Here is a 21,006-nt window from a genome sequence, read left to right on the forward strand (position 1 = left end):
AACATATTAGTAATAATAATAATAATAGTAATAATAATTATAATTGTATGATACTTTGTTTGTTTTGCTTCTTATGTTGAATCATGAAGTACAAAACGTATTTTTTATTACTATATTAATGCAACGGATGTATCGATTATTGCACACGTTTACTTTTTGTTGAAAAGGGCAATCTGTTATTTGTAATTGATGGCTCATCCATCTATGTGTCCGGTAGAGGGCCCCATTGACCTTAGAGCAAACTTCCATTTCATATCTGTTTTTTTTTAAGTGGTCTTAAATACGGCTTAGCACTATGTTTATTTAAGTTTCTCAAAAATATTAAATCTATTTCATATACATATATTGTACTATTTAACATTAACCAAGTCTCATCCTGGTCTGTCATAAGCAAAAAAAAATTGGTACAGCTAATTAACAAACGCGATATATAATCAATTTGTACAATGGATTTATTTCTCAATTAAACGTCAAACGTGCAACGTCCAACCTTTTACATACAATGTCCAACGTCCAGGATTGACCATGGGGAGTTATAGAAACTTCCCATGTTTTCACATTGAATTGAAGGAATGCTGCCAATCCCATTGGTATTCCTTGCCCGGATGCAGTCCAGTTTGGACTTGTCCTTGTCTGCTCCACCTATCGTGGGAGCTGCTGCAAGGGTTGGCTTTCTCACGTACACGACGTGACGTGCATGCATGGTAGCCTACTGGCACTGGCAAAGCTGCATTCCTCTATTTTGATAACAAATGATTTGTCCAATGGTTGCTTTAGTTTATTATGATTCCCATGCATATACAGGCTGTTAAATGAGCAAAGTATTACAGAGGCGTTTCCACAATCCCTTTGCGCTATGATCTGTCGTGGTTCATTCCTCACTGGGAGGGACCTGAAGTCCATCACCACCAGTCGTCGTTCATGAAACATGTTGTTGTGAACAGCTTCGGCTCGGGTTGATCCATATATAGTTCTCAGTCAGTCAATTCGACCGTCTCCTTGGGTTTCCCTTTAATCGTGGATGTGCGCTTCCATTTGTTAAGTAAGTATGATTATAGAGGCTCAACCCCTTTTGTGTATTGTTGTTCAGCTCGATTGTCTGCCAGGTTTACTGAACTGAATGCGGGTTAAATTTGCAAGGTAACCCGACCTATCCACCATTAGATCAGGGTCTTCCTTTTGGAAAAGCAAAAACCTTAAATCACAATACGTGCTTGATTAAGATCATCTTAATGTCTTGGTGGCATGTGGCGCTGCAGGGAAATGAAAAAGGGTGGAGGCGAGGAAGCAGCCCAGAGCAGCAGGCTACTAAAAAAGTAAAAGTTAAGCCAGCTGATTTTATTTTAAGAGGAAATCCCTCGGGCTTCACAAAGCAGCTTCAAGCGGTTTATAAAGTCTCCTTTTACACCCATGTGTGTTTTGACAGCTCCATATGTTGTGTTGTAATGTTCACAAAAAAGAGACGAGTACGCAACTCAATGAAGTCCGAGGCACACTGATAGATAACAATTCATTGTAACGCAGTACAATGGGACAGGTTTTAATTAAACAAGGTAGGCCTACTAAAGGTTTAAGTAAGGAAAGGTTTTAGTGAAAGCAAAGAGTGGATTCAGCGTCTTGTTGCTTGTTTTGTGATCATGGTCTACATTCATTTGTTTCAGTATTTGCGTGTTTACCTTACACTTTGACTTGGAATGGTGTTTTCTGACAATTTAATCTTATTTTGCAGTATGTAGAATATATTAAAGTATCATGGCAGTAGCCAGCCACAGTATTCTACTTGTTGATACTGTAAGGCATTGGCGATCCTCCAGCTTTAACATCAGTCCTAACATCAGTAGATGGTTGTCGATTAAAAATGACGTGGTGCCTTTACCTCGCTTCTGGCGGCAGGCAGTGGGTAACGCCCCGTGCCCACTACCTCCGTCAGTTGTCCGTTGCCCATTGACTTTCAATGGGGACGGTCGCGCAATGCATTGTGGATCCGTCCGTTGACTTGGAGCGTTCGCCACCGTCAAAAAGTTGAAAAATGTTCAACTTTTTGACGGTGGCGACGGCAGCGACGGATCCGTCATCCAATCAGATCGCGTATGCAAATTTAAGCACTGTGACGCGACTCGGGCTCTGACGATACTGGAAAGGGGGAAAGCGGGTCTTCTTGCCTCGCAACAAGCAGGAAGAAGCGGGAAGAACCCGGCGAAGCGATTTGATTGGCTGACGGTTGCCTCTGCAAAGACTACTCCCCCATCCGTCAGCCACGCCTTCCCACGTCCGTTGACTGACGGTGCAGTGGGCACGAGGCGTAACGCCTCGTGCCCACTGCACCGTCAGTCAACGGACGTCAGAAGGCGTGGCTGACGGATGGGGGAGTAGTCTTTGCAGATGCATCCGTCAGCCAATCAAATCGGTTCGCCGGGTTCTTCCCGCTTCTTCCTGCTTGTTGCGAGGCAAAATTACCCGCTTTCCCACTTTCCAGTATCGTCAGAGCCCGAGTCGCGTCACAGTGCTTAAATTTGCATACGCGATCTGATTGGATGACGGATCCGTCGCTGCCGAAAAAGTTGAACATTTTTCAACTTTTTGACGGTGGCGAACGCTCCAAGTCAACTGACGGATCCACAATGCATTGCGCGACCGTCCCCATTCAAAGTCAATGGGCAACGGACAACTGACGGAGGTAGTGGGCACGGGGCGTAAGGATGTAGAGCGGTTTGACTGGTAACCGTAAAAGCTAGTTGGATTCCAGGCCCCTCCTAGCTGACGCCCCGTGCCCACTACCTCCGTCAGTTGTCCGTTGCCCATTGACTTTCAATGGGGACGGTCGCGCAATGCATTGTGGATCCGTCCGTTGACTTGGAGCGTTCGCCACCGTCAAAAAGTTGAAAAATGTTCAACTTTTTGACGGTGGCGACGGCAGCGACGGATCCGTCATCCAATCAGATCGCGTATGCAAATTTAAGCACTGTGACGCGACTCGGGCTCTGACGATACTGGAAAGGGGGAAAGCGGGTCTTCTTGCCTCGCAACAAGCAGGAAGAAGCGGGAAGAACCCGGCGAAGCGATTTGATTGGCTGACGGTTGCCTCTGCAAAGACTACTCCCCCATCCGTCAGCCACGCCTTCCCACGTCCGTTGACTGACGGTGCAGTGGGCACGAGGCGTAAGTGTGTCGCCTCACCCTGACAGCTCCTGACGAGCTGGCTGTCGCCCTGCGTGGTTAACCCCGTCGTCGGTGTCTGAACGGGCGAATGGATGATGTAAATCATGTGTGCAGAATTTAAGCTAATATACATTGTATGTATATATAGGACGTCTCGAGCATGATTCGGCTGACCTGTACCTTGGTGTCGAAAGACTAGACACTCAGGTAGATCGTTTATAGCCTACTAGTTATGCCAACCTCATCAGCCTCCCAAGACACTTCACAATAAGCGTAGACGTGGTTGTGTTATGGTGTAGAGACGGAAATCCAAAATGATATTGATCGTTATTTATCTTTTTAATGTCTTGTAACATTTGACATACAACCTGTAATATGAATGGATATGAAACCTAAGTAAACATCACTAATGAATGGGTCAATGGAGCATGCAAGACAAGACCATAGGCACCGCAGCCTATGGGATGTAATTTCAAACGGCTGCCAATCGACACGTTAATTCAGACATCAATAATGGGATCAGGGATACAAAGGATTGGAAGATAAGGTGAACCACACTGTAACGAGATTAATATGACTTGTTAGCTCAAATTCAACCAACTGTAACATACCCAGAAACGAATCATATGTAATGCAATCCTGTATGAAAAAGACTATATCAATCAAAGACGATGAAGAGGGAAGATGCCCTGATTTGGCTATTGAAAACCACTCCATTCTATCCATACACACACACACACACACACACACACACACACACACACACACACACACACACACACACACACACACACACACACACACACACACACACACCTATAGTATCCCTCATTGTTTCGTTTTGACAGCAGACCAGCGAGTGACTGGAGCGATGGCGAGCGCTGATGGGAACGAGATCGAGCCCCTGGCGGTCTGCTCCGTGGCCCCCACGCTGGACATGAGGCGCTTCTCCAAGGACCAACACAACCTGAGTCCAGAGGAGGTGGACGGCCTCATGAATAACGGTGGTGAGCAGAGCAATTATGAAATGCTCCTGAACTGACACAGAGCCGGGAACACTCAAGAAGGCTTTTACAAACCTCACCGACTAACATGTTTCACAGATTTAACGGCTGCTATTCACAGATTGGGCAGGCGCACTTGTAACGGATGCTGTTGTTAACCAGCCCAATTTACAGGATCGCGTTCAAATTGGTCGACAAGTTTATTGTTATATTTAATATTAATGACTGGAATCTGGTCTGCTTTGACAGACAGCAGGCTGTGGAAAATCGTGTTTAAAATTGTACCATAAATATTGTTCTGTATTCCCACCTTAAAGTGAATCAAATAAACCGGATGCATGATGAAGTATTCTTAACTGAGAAATGACCCGTTTTAAACCCTAACTCCCAGAGGGCCGGCCTTTCCTCGTGGTGCACGCCCTGTTGGATGTGAAGAAGATCGGGGTGCCTATACTCATGACGGGAGCCCCCATCACCTGCAGAGTGGAGAGCACAGAGAGGCATACGACACGATCCAAGGTAGACGCTTTATCTTTTACATCTGGGAGGAGCACGACAGTAGCTCAGGAGGTACAACAGGTCATCAGGCAACTGAAGGTTGCTGGTTCCATCATCTCCGGTTCGCCCACGCTAAAGTGTCACGGTGTCCCTGAGCAAGGCGCCTAACCGCAGCCACTCGCGACTAGCTGGCCCCTGCCATGCAGGGTTTTCAGGGCATTCAGTGTTTGGATTTGCGTGTGGAAAATGGGTTAAGGAGGCCCCTATTGTTAAGTGTTTTGAGTATCCACAGTTTAGAGGGTGATATAAAGGCCACTACCGGCACAGCCTTCATGTACCTTACATTCTTTAAGGTATATGTCTTCGTGATGGAGAGATAAGTAAGGTGTGTTGTTAAGTAAGTTGATCTACGAGTTGAGTGATTGGATGGAGTGTTTGAAGCATCATCCTCGCTGAGGGGCCATCCTCCTTCTCCTTCATGATAATGAACTTCCAAGACATCGAACCACGGATCTACCTCTGATAACAAAATGCTGGAAATGTTGCGGAGATGAAGTTATTGGTGTTTCACCTGTTTAAAAAGTAAACTATCCCAGCAAACTACTGAATGGATAAGTTCGACAAAACAGATAGTTTCCATACAGTATGTAATGCTTTGATTGTTTTACAAAAGCTTCTTTCCTTGGGCAATCAGGACACTTACACTCACAAAACTTGAAACACAGATTCCTCACTTTCTATATAGTGCAATATGCTTACGGCCTTTATATTTATTCTGACATCACCTGTCCTTGTCTTGTTCCAAATGTTTTTCTTATTTCTGTCTTTTTTTTAATTTTTTTTTAACTTAAATTGCTTGTTTATTTGTTTAGTTATTTATTTTGTATGTGTAATGCACCTTCAGTTGGCACTCCCAATTTCGTTGTATAGGTGACTGTACAATGACAATAAAGTATCTTTTATCTTTATCTTTATCATACCCTCCTTTGACATTGAAGTCGGACTTTGTCTTTCTCTGCGCCGGTGGGCCGTCGTCGTACGAGCATGCTAACAAGCTAACCGCTAACGTGAACGTGTGGTTCTGGCCAGGTGAGTGTGTGCACCCTGTACACGGTGCGGCTGACCCATGGGCCCTTTACCTGGACGGTCAAGAGGAAGTACCGGCGCTTCCAGGAGCTCCATCGAGACCTCTACAAGCACAAGATGCTGATGCACTTCATGCCCCTGGGCAGGTGGGCGGCGCACCTCTCTGCTTACACGAAAATATAAGAGGAAGATCCAGATAAGCCGCCGACTGACCTGTACAGTGATGTGGTATTTGTTTAAAAGGGAGGGGCGAGGCCGCTGCACACTGTGGCTGGCTTTGATTTCTCTCGATGTTTATCCACGGCTACATTGAATATTCAAAACGTTTCTCTAGATTTGCAAAGGCGAGGCAACAGCTGCGGACAATGTCGGCGGAGATGCCCAATCTCAACAGCTCCGACAGGGGTCGGAGAACCTCCAGCAAGCCGGTATGACAAAACATCCAATCACTACGCACCAGTAGAGCAGTCACCGGGACATTACAGGGAGACCTGGGCCCTGAGGCATACAATCAACAGATCTCAGACCTGAGACCTGAGGCATACACACAACAGATCTCAGACCTGAGACCTTAGGCATACACACAACAGATCTCGGACCTGAGACCTGAGGCATACACACAAACAGATCTCGGACCTGAGACCTGAGGCATACACACAAACAGATCTCAGACCTGAGACCTGAGGCATACACACAACAGATCTCAGACCTGAGACCTACACACAACAGATCTCAGACCTGAGACCTGAGGCATACACACAACAGATCTCAGACCTGAGACCTACACACAACAGATGGTCCGAGCTGATCCAGGCTTTGATTAGTTGTAGTCCTTGGGGATGAGCTACGGAGTCATCTTTGTTCCTGGAAATAAGATGTATTTTGAACATTCAGTGTCTAACTTCCTCATTATAACTGCAGAAATATCTGGAGGAATACTTGAACGGACTCCTGGAAAATGAGTTCTGCAAGAATGATCACGGCATGGTGAGGACACACACGCTCACATACACATACACACACACACACACACACACACACACACCACACACACACACACACACACACACACACACACACACACACACACACACACACACACACACACACACACACACACACACACACACGCGCGCAAAAACACACACGCAAACACAGAAATGCACACACACAAGCTGTACATTTATGTTTTGTTCTTTATTTGTTTCAGCTGGAATTCCTCGATGTCAGTGCTCTTTCTTTCATCACTGACCTTGGGGCCAAAGGCCTGTAAGAACAGTCGCGCTTACAAAAACAAGACCATGTTTATAACCAAATCAAACGAGAATACTGGAGAGTGAGTTTGTATGTGGAGTCTCAGAGTACTTATCTTTTGTGCCAGGGAGGGGCCCATCTTCAAGAGATCCGGCGGTCATCGCATCCAGGGCCTGAACTGCATCGGGCATCACCAGTTCTGCTACCGCTGGTCCCGGCGGTGGCTGGTGGTCAAGGACTCTTTCATGCTGTACATGAACCGCGACCACGGGGTCATCTCCTTCGTCCTGCTCTTTGACCCCGAGCTCAAGGTCAAAGTGGGCAACTCTTACACCGACACAAAGCACGGCGTGTGCATCGAAAACTTTACACGGTAATTTTGCTTTCACTTTCTACGGGGAATGCAATTGAGGACTTTGTATGTTTTGTGTGTTAGGAGTTCAGATTCTTAGTTATTATTATTCAATGTTAGCTGTTAGATGAACACATTTTTTCCATGGATCGTATCTACATTTGATGGAAACAAACATCTGTACTGTGCTTTCCTCCTGAATAATCCTTCCATGTTTTGTTACATGTAAAAAGAATACATCTATTTATCGACTAATTCCATTGATCATGTTCCATTTTCTGACTTCAGGCTATGGAAATAACTAGCCTGAAATAGCTTCACTGTCCTCTCATTAATTCAAAATCTCAATTGAATATTGTTTCTAAAGTCTTTCCTCTTGCTCCTCCTTGTAGAAAACCTGATCATTTCAAGTGCAGTAATTACCGACAGGCCCACTGGTGGAGCCATGAAATTGACAATATCACGGTGGCCTGTGACTTCGTCAGATGGCAGCGCTACGAAGGCTTCGCCATGCCGCGGGAGAACACCCTCACTAAATGGTGACGCATGTGCCGTGTGACGGAGCGGGTTGTCATGGTCCAAGATTGGTGTATTGTTTAACGATAACATTTTACTGCCTTCTAAAATGTATCCTTTACATTGTTTTTAAGGTACGTGAACGGCAGCGGTTACTTCTCAGACCTGGCCGATGCCCTCGAACAAGCCAAAGAAGAGATCTTCATCACTGACTGGTGGTGAGTGGCCAACCAAACGCATGAACCAAAATCTACATTTTCATCATTCAGTTTGTGTGAGCTTTTTGGTATCAAAGTGGATTTCTCTCTCTCTCTCAGGCTAAGCCCAGAAGTGTTTCTGAAGAGGCCTGCCACAGACAGTTACTGGCGTCTAGATGAGATTCTCAAACGCAAAGCAGTACGGTAGCTCTTTTAATCATCTTCTACTCCAGCCTTCCTTCTTTAATTTCAACATTAAGCACATTTTTCTTCTGCTTCTGGTTATCTCTGTGCAGGAGCAAGGCGTCAAGGTGTGTGTACTCCTTTATAAAGAGGTGGAGTTGGCGCTGGGCATCAACAGTGGGCACAGCAAGAGGACTCTGATGGATATGCACCCCAACATCAAGGTCTGTCCAATGTCATCGCTAAACGTTTTCCTTCCTGCTTAGACTTCCAGGGAATAAACCAATCCTGGAGGTTGACTTCTATGGTTGTAATTTGAGATTATTTGAACCGGTTTAACTACATTTCAACGCCCTCATTCAACCAGTTTTTTTACCCGCCACTAAGAAAAGGGCTACACAAATTACTTGAGCTGAATTTAAAATGAATTCGGCCTCAACGGTTGTTCTCTGGGGTATTGATTTCGACCTATCAACTTGTCGAGCCCAAAGTCATTCATTTGCTTGCTGAACCTTTCTGAACCTATAAACAGCTGACATTTTGTATTTACTTGAATAAGTAGGGAAGTGAATAAACAATAAAGGACACATTTTCTGTCGACCCCTCCCATCTATGCAATGGCGTCATTGTTTCCGCAATGCAATCTATTGTCTCACATGTCTTCATCATCCTCCTCAGGTGATGCGCCACCCGGATGTGTCTTCGGTGGTCATCCTGTGGGCCCACCACGAGAAGATGGTGGCCATCGACCAGTCTGTGGCCTTCGTGGGGGGTCTGGACCTAGCGTTTGGTCGTTGGGATGACAGCCAGTACCGCCTGACAGACCTGGGCTCCACGGATGAGAGCAACCATGTGACCCAGGTAGGGGGAAAGCAAGACTTTTTAGTCGACTTTAATCCAAAACATCAGTGAATTCAAATAGATGTCATTAGGAAGGAGGCGGGATGTTAGGCCTTTAAGGTCTAGGGGAGACCGTGGACATGGTGGGATCAAACCCTGTAGCTTTCGACTGGGAGTTGATCACCATGGCTACAACATTATCCAGCCTTCATCTCGACACAAGTGAGAGCTTCAAACACATCAAGGGGCGGAAACACTTTGGTTTAAGTGTCCTCTAATTACGCACAAGTGTGTTTGCTGGGTGATCTTCAATGACGATTATAAGTGTTTGCTCTTATCTTGTCTATATATCTCTAAGACAACCTTTTCCTTTTGGAGAGGTGAATTTTGATAATTGAGTTGCATGGCAAGATATACAAATTAGCTCCAAACGAGCTTTTTCCACATGCAGAGGTATTTGATACCATCATTTCGGTGCATACTGCCAGGCCACTGGGCCCAACGCTACATTAGCCTATCCACCCGTTATCATTCATCATAACTAAGAGCTGTTATACTTCATTCTCAGCAGGCAGATTTATCCCAAGCACCTCAAATGGAACCTCTCCGACTTCCATACTTTTTTGACGACTGCAAACCTTTAATAATAGTAGGCACCTAATATAAGTCTTAGCGGGAGGGAGAGTCAGAGAGGTCCCAGAAGTGTGGATTGCAGAAAGTACTGCAGGTGTCCCCTCCGTAGATTAGTCTTCTTCACCATAGATGACCGAGGGTGGTACTGACATTTCGGCAGTGTGGAAGAGCATCATCAACCATGACACCGCCAGGGAGATTGTTCTTCCCAGAAACCGGTTCACCAAAAGTCAAATCTAGTCTAGGATCTACTGGACAAGCCACTCCTTGATCCAAACAATGAGTTGACTGTGTCATGATGCTTCTTGTTCCTAGGGGAACGATGTCCCCGATGGCCCGGCCACAGCCACGGCGTCCGAGCCCCCAGAAGCCCTTGATCCAAAGGACTTGGCTGAGAACGCTAAGCTCTGGCTCGGCAAAGACTACAGCAACTTCATCCGCAAGGACTGGGTTCAGCTGGACCGTCCCTTTGAAGGTACGCCCCCCCCCCCAGAACCTCCAACCTCAAGCTCCCATCTCTATTACGGTCACAGAACAGCCAACAGTGTAGCCTCTGTCCCTTCCTTCCCTCCACAAGATAACATCGATCGGACTCAAGTGCCCCGCATGCCGTGGCGAGACTTTTCCGCAGCCATCCACGGCAAAGCAGCCAGGGACGTGGCCCGCCACTTCATCCAGAGGTGGAACTTCACCAAGGTCCAGCTTCTCTTCTGAAAAATGCTCTCTTTTGTACCCCGTGGACGGGAGAATGACAAAATGCTTAGAGATTAACTACCTTTTTGTTTTTACGTCTGCATCAGACCTTCAAGAACAAGTACAAAGACGACTTCTACCCTTGCCTTCTGCCCAAGTCCCACAGTACTGCAGAAAAGTTGCCCTTCACTGTGCCCGGCTCCGGCAGAGCGACAGTACAGGTACTTAACGTGCTGCTGTGTGAACTCGAGCAGAAACTGCACTTAATTCCTATCCGGCTTGATTGATTCCCACTTAATTACTGCTCCTATGATATGATTTCAACCGAACAAGACAAAAATAGCGGAATCAATCAATACGTGAGTGGACTTTATTGTGCGGTCTCTGATCGATACTAATACACTGAAACATGCATCGGGAAGCCGCCACAATGCAGACACTGTCGGTTCCCAGTCCATCGATTCCCCCCTAGCAACTGCTCCGACCCGAAGCCTTATGGCACCGCAACGCACCACATTATCAACCTGGAGACCACAGCTGCTGCCACAAGGCCAGCCTGTCTGCAGAGAGGTCAAACAACAACACCACCATAAACCCAAACCAGCAGTCAGGAAGTGTAGCGGTGTGTTTCACAGCAACACACAAGCTGTTCTCTAATGAGTTCTCCTTGTTGGAGATGTCCCGGGTCACTCCCCAAAGGCGGATTAACAGAGGGCCATTAGGCTGTAAGCAGCTGCAGCACGGAGGAAGACCTCTGGCTCTTCTGAGCAGGAAGTGAAGACCATTGTTGGAAGGCATGGCTAACCATCTGAGAAAGCAGGAAGGTTACTCTTTTGGGGGTTTGGGGATGAAATAGTTTTGTTCTCGGTGGGATTCTCAGGAATTGGTTTTAAGGCTTGGTTTTGAGATGAGGAACATGAATTAACGGCTGATTTAAATGTGTTGTTTTTTTGCAACCAAGTAAAAAACTGTTTCAAATACTTAATGAAGATATCAATGAAGAGGAGTACTCACAACAGCACAGATAAACGTGGATGTGAAACATGATTAACTAGCTTGTCAATATTAATACAAATGAATCCGCCGATTATAACCCCCTTTAATGTAAGCCAAAAAACTGCTTTAGAGGAGGAAGTGAGAAAAAGGGCATTCCTTCACTAACCCAAAGGTTAGCAGAGTGGACGATGACTAAGAAAGTACTGTTCACTTGACGAGACACCAATAACACAATGCTGTTAGCCAAGAGTTCAAATCAGGACAAACCACACTCTTGCTCACTTTTCTTGTCTTGCTTTTGTACGATACCTCCTACGAATCCTCACTCTCAAGTGCTCTGTTATGGTTAAATCAAACTCAATAAAAACAAAGTTCATAAAGAAAAAATGTCTGTTTCCTCTCCTCTGATTGGTGCAGGTGTTGCGTTCTGTGGACCGCTGGTCCGCAGGAACCTGTGAGCAGTCCATCCTGAACGCCTACGTGGACGTCATCGAGAAGAGCGAGCACTACGTTTACATCGAGGTAGTCTGGGAGCCTGGAGTTGCACTCTGTTGTAGCAGAGCCTCTGCGGGGAGAGACGGCACAGAGCGGGGGGGGCAGTTCCCTGCTTGGTTACAGAGATATCCCGCCAAAGTGAAACTCATCTTTCCGCTGTGTGGTTGAGGCTTTCAGAAACACATTTTAATAATAAGGGTATTTCTACAGTGGCAAGTCTAATCAGTATTGATTGGAAACATTTACGGGCACTTTTATACAGTTTGCTACTGCTGGACGAGTATGTGTTCGCTGTTACTAGCCAATTACACGTTGCGGATCCCGGCTCTATCCACATCATTTGTGAAACAAAAAAGACAGTGAACAAAAGGTTACGTGATACTTCCAAATTGATAGACTATCATATTAGAAAAGATTGCTCTTTTTCCTTGATCGCATAGTGTGTGCGTCTGATCCCTCATACTATTGATATACTATCATCCCTGTGGTCCCCCAGAACCAGTTCTTCATCAGCTGTGCGGACGACAAGAGCGTCTACAATGGGATCGGGGACGCCATCGTGAACAGAATCCTCAGGGCTCACAGGTAACCGCCTGCCTCACCCTGCTGCCTCTACTGCTGTCTCTACTGCTGCCTCTACTGCTGTGTGAGGCTCCTCTAGTGCTGCTGTATGGCTCCTAGACTAATGCTGCTGTATGAAGCTCCTAGACTCTAATGCTGCTGTATGAAGCTCCTAGACTCTAGTGCTGCTGTATGAAGCTCCTAGACTCTAGTGCTGCTGTATGAAGCTCCTAGACTGTAATGCTGCTGTATGAAGCTCCTAGACTGTAATGCTGCTGTATGAAGCTCCTAGACTCTAATGCTGCTGTATGAAGCTCCTAGACTCTAGTGCTGCTGTATGAAGCTCCTAGACTCTAATGCTGCTGTATGAAGCTCCTAGACTCTAATGCTGCTGTGTGAGGCTCATAGACTCTAGTGCTGCTGTATGAAGCTCCTAGACTCTAATGCTGTTGTATGAGGCTCATAGACTCTAGTGCTGCTGTATGAGCAGCACAAGAGGCGTGATCAACAGGCCTAGTTCAATAACTCTGTACGCAATTGGATAGTCCTTCAACCAATCAGACCAATGATCCAAATGACGTCCTATAGAGAGTGACAGGAAACTAGCCAATAGCACGCCAAAGGGGGAAAGCCAGCTCGGCTCCCGTAAAAGCGGAAGCGGAGCTTCCATCGGAAGCAGGAAGAAATGTATTGCTTCTCCAGACTTTTCTGCAGGGTGAATTCAAAACGCAGAACGGGCTGGGGGTGCCGAGTCTATAAGTGTAGTACTGCTGTGTAATACTCGACTGATGATTATATATCATAGACTCTAGTTCTAACTACGCTAAACAACACTAAACTAAAACCCTTTGCTTAGTAATACTCTTAGACTGTAGCACTGCTGTATGATTCAGACTGTAGTACTTCAATCACAAAGCTACAGAGCAAGATAGGCAGCTGTAGATACTGTTTACAAACCATCAAAGGCTCTTTGAAAAGCCTGAATAATCAATTATGTATTTCATTTTCCAATGCATTTGTGATCAGTCGAAAGAGGACGAATACATATTAATGAGTGACAGGAGGCAAAACGCCTCAGTTTGGTATAAAGTAAATTGACCCTGGTGTAAGATGTTTGCTGGGGGTGTGTGCTGACCATTGATGACTCTTATTAGTGAGCAGAAGACCTACCGAGTGTTTGTGGTGGTGCCACTGCTGCCCGGGTTCGAGGGAGACATCAACGAGGGCGGAGGAAACGCCATCCAGGCCATCCTGCACTTCACCTTCAGGTGGGTGGAGTCCCCTTTCCTCCTCCTCAAGACCGAGACAGAAGTGTGTCAGTAGGGCCTGAAACAATTCCTGTTGAATGGAGAGCAGGTCAGGGTCGTGTTCAGTTGGTTCGACCCAAAGCCAAAGGCAGTGGGTTCGATCCCTTATGTACACACTGTACCTGAGGGTATCCTACACACTGTACCTGTAGGAAATTAAATAATCTAAGAATTCTGCTTTGCTGTTATGCATTATTTAAAATCAGAACATAGAATCAGAATCAGAAAGGATTTAATTGCCAAGAAGGGTTTTACACCAACCAGGAATTTGGCTTGGTGATTAAGGTGCATACATTAAGACAATAACAATGAACAATGAAGAAGAGATATATATATAACACCATATAAACAAGCAGGAACATAAGCGATCAATTAAAAAAGGATAAAATAGAATAAATAAATTAAAAACTAAAGTAAAAGATACTTAAAAATGTATAAGAATTTACAAATTGGTGATGGGTATGAGTGCCAGAGTCAGTGTCAGTCAGTGGGGGTGGTGGCCCTGGGACCTGTTAAGGAACCCAACTGAAGAGGGGAAGAAACTGTTCAAGTGGCGGGACGCAATGTGTAGGACGAAACCTACACATTTTATAAGGCAACTGACAGTCGAACTCCTTGTATGTCTCCCGCTGCAGGACCATGTGCAGGGGAGAACACTCCATCCTAACCCGACTGAGAGAAGGTCAGTCTCCTTTCCTTTTCAACTGAAAGAAACACCAAATCATAAGGCTTCCCGAGCAGCCTCCCCCGTCACCGTTAAACCCTTGTGTTTTTCTGTGTCTTTCTCTTTCCACTCTTGTTTTGCGTCGTTAAACAGAAGGTACTGGCACTAGTTGTCTGGCTCCCAGGTCTCCGTCTTCATCTTTCACCACTCTTCATGACTTTTCAAATTCAAATCCTGCATGCACACAACCTCAATAAAATTAAAATATTGCTGATTGCGCTTGTTGTTCGTCGCGGTGACTAATATAGTTATTTTACCCTGTTGAACCTCCTCCCCAGTGGAGGGCAAGTGGACGGAGTACATCACCCTATGTGGCCTCAGGACGCACGGCAGGCTGGCCGACGCCCCCGTAACAGAGCTCATTTACGTCCACAGCAAGACCCTCATCGCAGACGACCGCCGTTACATCATCGGTGAGTCACGGCCGCTACAGCCTCATTCATTAGCCGTCATCAAAGGCACAAAGAGAGAATGAGGATCTTTATGAAACCAATGCAGCATGTCCGTCAGGGCTGGCTTCAAATCCAGCTGACATTTAGTTGAATGGCTCATGATTTCGGTATTAAATATTATTCACATATTTGGTATAGTATAGTACTACATAGTACATCTACTATAATGTTTTTTTTTTTTGTCAAAATAACAACTGTCTGGCAAAGGGCAGAAAGGCTTCAACTAGTCCCTTTTTATCAAGGACATTTTCAGGGTGTGATAGGTGATGGCTTTTGAAGCATGAGCACTCGTTCCTCAGGTTAAACTGTTCCTCCGTGTTGAAAGCATCTGTTCTGAAACCCAAATCACCGGCTCCATTCAGAGTTCATGTTTCAGTGTAAAGATAGCCGTGCTAGATGCTAACTGAAGCGGGCCCCTAGGTGTGTGACCACAGAGCCCTTACTGTGTGTTTTTAATCACAGGCTCTGCCAACATCAACGACCGCAGCATGCTGGGCCAACGGGACAGTGAACTGGCGGTGCTAGTGGAGGACGAGGACCGGGTTCCCTCCCTCATGGACGGGAAGGAGTACCAGGCCGGGCCCCTCGCCCTGGCCCTGCGCAAGGAGTGCTTCAGGTAAGGGCCGCTGGAGGGCAGCCACACGGTCTAGTACTGTCACTGTGTCCACACTTCATCGGTTCAATGGACATTTTTTGGGTTACGCCCTCAACATACCTACAAGCAGTTTCAACTCAAACTACCAGCGTTTTAAAATCTCGTTTAAGTGTGGATGGAAGGTCAAGTCGGGAAAATAAATATTACTTCTCATATATATATCCACACGTGCCATATCCACAGAGTGTTGTATAATGAAGGCTCCTGAGGCCCTTAGGGAGTGTGATTGTGATCAAGGGCTACACAATTTTTCTTGACCTGGCCTGACTTGACTTGACTGGTTGGTTGACCACCAACACTGCTATCATTGTGTCGTCCATCAATGAAACTGTCACCCGGTGATCTCTTATTGGGTGAAACAAGGTTATTACACAACTAAAGCCGGGGAGCTGTGTGTTTTCTCTTGCAGGGTTCTAGTGGGAGCAGCTTCAGAGCCCAGCATCAACATCGACGATCCCATCTGCGACGAGTTCTTCTTTTTGGGCTGGAATGCGGCGGCTAAATTGAACGCCACCATTTATGAGAAGGTACTGGAACGGCTACTGCATGTTCACATTGAAAGGTTAACACTTTGGCACTTTTCAGTGCATTTAAATAATGGGCAGTACAGGGGCATCGTCTAACCTAGTCATTTACATTTATAATAAAGGCATTTAGCAGACGGTTTTATCTTTATCTGTATTTATTTGTCAAAAGAAGGTGCAAAAACAATATATGGCTGTCTGCAGTAAGGATGTTCATAGAACCAAGGCCGAGCATTGACAATCCCTAGGGTAACCCTTAATAAGTCACCCCAAAGTCGAATTTACAGTCGCCATGAACCGCCGCTTCTGAAGCCGCGAGGACCGCCCCCGGAAGACCGTTACCACGGCGACCGTACAGGAGTTCCAGCTGCCCAAAGGCCGCGACCTGTCCCGCCCCAGGCAGCAGAACACCTGGGGGGGCGGGATGAGGGCAGAGGTGTTTGGGCTGTTAGACGGTCGTGTCGCCGTGGTAACGGTACACGACCGTACCCATGACCGTACACACGACGTCTAACAGCCCAAACACGGCCCCCTGTCCCCGCCCCCCCCAGGTGTTCTGCTGCCTGCCCTCTAACTCGGTGCACAACATGCGGGAGCTGAGGGAGAACGCCGGCAAGGAGCGCCTGTGCGACGTGGACCCCCAGCAGGCGTGCGAGGAGCTGAGGGCCGTGCGGGGCCTCCTGGTCCATTTCCCCCTGCAGTTCCTGTGTGAGGAGAACCTGCTGCCCCCGCTCAACAGCAGAGAGGGCATTGTGCCGGTGGGGCTGTGGACCTGAGGGCCAGCATGAAGGTGAGGCCCGCCGGAGTACTGCTGGAGTACTACTGGATAACTGCCAGAGTACTGCCCGAGTACTGCCAGAGTACTATACTGTAGAAATGCTTGAGTACTACTAGAGAACTGCCAGAGTACTACTAGAGAACCATACCGTAGGACTGCTTGAATATACTACTGTAGAAATGCTAGAGTACTACTAGAGAACTGCTTGAGTACTACTAGAGAACTGCTTGAGTACTACTAGAGAACTGCTTGAGTACTACTAGAGAACTGCTTGAGTACTACCAGAGAACTGCTTGAGTACTACCAGAGAACTGCTTGAGTACTACCAGAGAACTGCTTGAGTACTACTAGAGAACTGCTTGAGTACTACTAGAGAACTGCTTGAGTACTACTAGAGAACTGCTTGAGTACTACTAGAGAACTGCTTGAGTACTACTATGCCGCTTTTCCACTGCATGGTACCAGCTCGACACGACTCGACTCTAGACTCGACTCGACTCAGCTCCGCTCTGCTTTTTGCGTTTCCACCGCGATCGCTAAGACCTCAATGGCTGCTTTTTTCAGTACCCGCCCTCGGCTCTAGGTTCCAAGCGGCTGAGCCGATGCTAAAAGGTGACGTCGGCAGACGGCCGGCCACTGATTGGCCAGAGAGTGTGACGAAGTCACGAGAGCGACATGGCAACCATGCTGGTAACGATAGAACAGCCATAGTAGCGCCGCAGCCAACATATTCCACTTCTTCAACATGCCAGCTAATAATACGAACACGAATACCATCGCATCGATGTTCTCCATTGTTGTTATGTGGGTTCTGTCCATGTGTGGGTTACGTAGGTGTTGTTTGCGTCGCGTACAAAAATACGTCACGGCCCTTTCGCGCAGACGACCCCGCCCACGTCCCGGAGGTACTATTTGCGGTGGAAAAGCACCCGCGCTGCTACCGTGTCGAGTCGTGTCGAGTCGTGTTCTGTCGAGTCGAGCTACATGTGCGGTGGAAAAGCGGCACTAGAGAACTTCTTGAGTACTACTAGAGAACTGCTTGAGTACTATTAACTCACCAACAACTGTTGTTCTAGACTATAACTATAACTACCCCCTCCCCAGAGACCTGTTAGAGTATTACTTGAGGAGACTAGCACTAACTCGCCCACTGTTCCTGTGCTGTTCCTGTGCTATCCCCCTTGAGTGTTACTAAAAAGAGCAGAGTTAGCGTAATAATACCACACTTATAGAGTCCTACTATAGTTCTACTAGTACTCACTCGCCCACTGCTCCTGTACTGGACTATTACATTAACCGTACGCCCCCAAGGATACTAAAGGCCCCCGCTAGAGTGCTGCTATATATCTACTAACTCACCCAATGCTTTAAATTTCATTTTATAATCAAATTATATCAACACGCTGGCAAACTATTAGCTATTAAATCTTGGCTTTCCTAATCTTAGTGTGATTATTACAACGTCAATTTAAAATAATATGTATTTCCCCCTAACATTGTCTCTTACGTCTCTGTGAACATCCTCTTATCCCCCTCCTACCCTCTAGACTGCCCCAGCGCCTCCACCCTGCAGAAGAACCAACCCTGTTATATGAAGCTTCCATAACAGGAAATTAGCTCTTCTCACCCTCCACCACTTGATGACAATATTGCTCGTTTTCAAAATCGTTTTTAATCCCCCCCCCACTCCCTGTAATCTGCGGCTTGGAAACCGTATGACTAACAATGACCTCATGTTTTGTCTTTGCGGCCTGTGCTAATCTCTGTACATTGGCATGCGCTGTGTGACAATAGGGCTTTTGTTGAGGGCGAGGAGTTGGCTTTGGGTTTTCCTTGGAATGCATTCAAATTCAATAACCTCCGGTCCAAATGAAGTCATTCATCTGAGGAATTTTTTGATACTATGTGATATATATTTTTATATATGGTCTGAAATTATCAGTTTTGCGTGGCTTTTTTTTGGTTAAGAAGCCTTATTAAAAGTTAGGTAAGCGTGAACTGGAAGAATTTAAAGGCCAAGTCTCTAATAATACTCACAAAACAAATATTTTATATAGTTATTTTCTATGTTTTGAAAAAAAGTTAATACCAATGAAAACCTAAACTAAAAACTTTTTTATTTTTTTTTTCCTGAAATCAATTCATTTAATAAACCGTGTATGCACGGTTTATTTCATGAATATTTTTTGTAAGAGGTTGATTATTCTTTGGCTAGAGGTCATCTGAACCACCGTGATGATAATGATGTAAATGAACATCTGAGCCTTAATTTCCATGTTGTAACAAGATTCGCACATCTCAGTGGATTTGGGTACATGGTGTACATTTATTCAAGAAAGCATCTCGGGAGGGTGGGAGGAAATATTCTCTCTCTCTCTCTCTCTCTCTCTCTCTCTCTCTCTCATGCAAGCTTCACCTCTCACTGCAGTGCCAGCAAATCTGTCAGAACATTTGTGGTTGTTATGGCGACTGACACAAAGAGGGAAGAGCTGAGTGGATGGTAGCTAAAATAAAGATTGGACACCAGCGTAAGAGACATGAATGATTGACGGGGGATGGGGGGGTCCCGTTTAACCATGTTCAACAGGACTTGCTGGCTAGCTCAAAACCTATCGCATAAAAGACTGAAATAGAATTTGTCAGAACCAACACCCCAACGATTTTCCGTATCCAACTGAAAGGGCAAATACTGGTGGAAGGAATATTAAGGATATTTGAATGCAGCTTGCATTGATAATATACATTTTAAGATGTCACCATGACAACCAGGTGAATAATACTGCAGCCCAGTCCGATTTCTTTGGCTGTAGAACATTTCGGTCACTCCCAATTGTTCAGTTGGATAAAGATATCTGCTTCTGTAATCCTGTAATGCAGTTCCCATGGGCCATCTACCTTGAATGTCTCCATATATGTTTATGTGTGCATAGACATGTTTACACTCAAAGGAGAAACTTTAAAGATTAGTTTGTAAGGATCAGTACCACTATAATTAAGGACCCAGTTGTTGCACATCAGTTAGACACTCCGAAAACACTAGATTACAGATAAAGTGTATATATTTTTCTACTGCATTGTTAAACTCATATGATATCGATTTGGGCCATTCTGGTTTCTTGCCTTTCTTTATTTTCCTATTATTCTTATGACTTATTTGTCACCATAGCGGGTAACTATTGTAATGTCATTCCACAGAAAAAAGTGGTATCACTGGGAACTACTTACAAAGGCAGCACTTTTGTTAGAAATCGTTTTTTCTTTTATATGGTATTACTGTGATGACTTATAGTAATGAGCAGAAACATAGAAATCGTCTGCATTTTTTTTTCATCCAAGGGGGACAAACGTTTCCATGTTTTCGAGCATTGACCTTTGAATCAAGTCATGTTTGTTGGTATAGAACTTTATTGATCATTTTATACTCCACCATTCAGCTTGCCTACATAATGCTTTTGTAATCTTTTGGCCATCATGGGCCTTAATTATTAAGCATTTTAACATTGTAATACAACATTCCTAACTTTGTTTTAATCCTGCCAACTTCTATCAGTAAATACGTAAAGTCACATAATTCCGTCAGACCAGCAGGGGGGAGTTATACAGCACTATAAAAATGTTTTTTCTATCACATAATTATCCTGAGAATTTCAGCTGTTTTGTTAAATTAACAATATACATATATACAATATCATGCTATAATCGGTATATCTCTAGATTAAGATTTCAAACCGGGAATGGATTGTGCTTTTATATTAAATACATTTATATGACTGTTAAACACACTGTACTTTATATTTACTGATCTAATATTTCATATTGCCACAATCATATTGTTTCTATTATTTATTAATACAAAACTAATAAAAAACCTTTCTAACCTATTGATACCTTCGTTCTTTTGTTATATTTGGTCTGTCTGTATTATATTTTTATGAGGACGCATCACTGGGTGGGTTCCCTGTTTTATTTCAGGCCCCCACAAAATGTGGCATATCTAGGCTACTATCCAATTTGAAATTCTTGAAAGAGAATGCCTTCTTACTCAGAATCTTTCTAGAAGAAACTTCAGTGTTTTATTTATTAGATTCTTATATTCAAT

General features: G+C 45.2%; 1 protein-coding gene across 1 annotated transcript; it reads left to right on the plus strand.

Moving 5' to 3' along the window:
• The first annotated feature begins 676 nt into the window (after positions 1 to 676).
• On the plus strand, positions 677 to 20,970 carry pld2 (phospholipase D2). The gene is made up of 25 exons (XM_056594656.1): positions 677 to 1,042; positions 4,011 to 4,166; positions 4,555 to 4,682; positions 5,751 to 5,893; positions 6,082 to 6,175; positions 6,669 to 6,734; positions 6,958 to 7,016; positions 7,129 to 7,374; positions 7,746 to 7,892; positions 8,004 to 8,087; positions 8,187 to 8,265; positions 8,363 to 8,473; positions 8,928 to 9,110; positions 10,038 to 10,197; positions 10,300 to 10,418; positions 10,523 to 10,636; positions 11,829 to 11,933; positions 12,403 to 12,491; positions 13,622 to 13,735; positions 14,410 to 14,456; positions 14,777 to 14,911; positions 15,413 to 15,566; positions 16,015 to 16,132; positions 16,681 to 16,919; positions 18,455 to 20,970. The coding sequence occupies exons 2-24, from the start codon at positions 4,031 to 4,033 to the stop codon at positions 16,903 to 16,905; spliced, it is 2,856 nt and encodes a 951-aa protein (XP_056450631.1). The 5' UTR covers positions 677 to 1,042; positions 4,011 to 4,030; the 3' UTR covers positions 16,906 to 16,919; positions 18,455 to 20,970.
• The last annotated feature ends 36 nt before the right edge of the window (positions 20,971 to 21,006 follow it).

Source organism: Gadus chalcogrammus, chromosome 7, assembly GCF_026213295.1.
Source record: "Gadus chalcogrammus isolate NIFS_2021 chromosome 7, NIFS_Gcha_1.0, whole genome shotgun sequence".
NCBI classification, from domain to species: Eukaryota; Metazoa; Chordata; class Actinopteri; order Gadiformes; family Gadidae; genus Gadus; species Gadus chalcogrammus.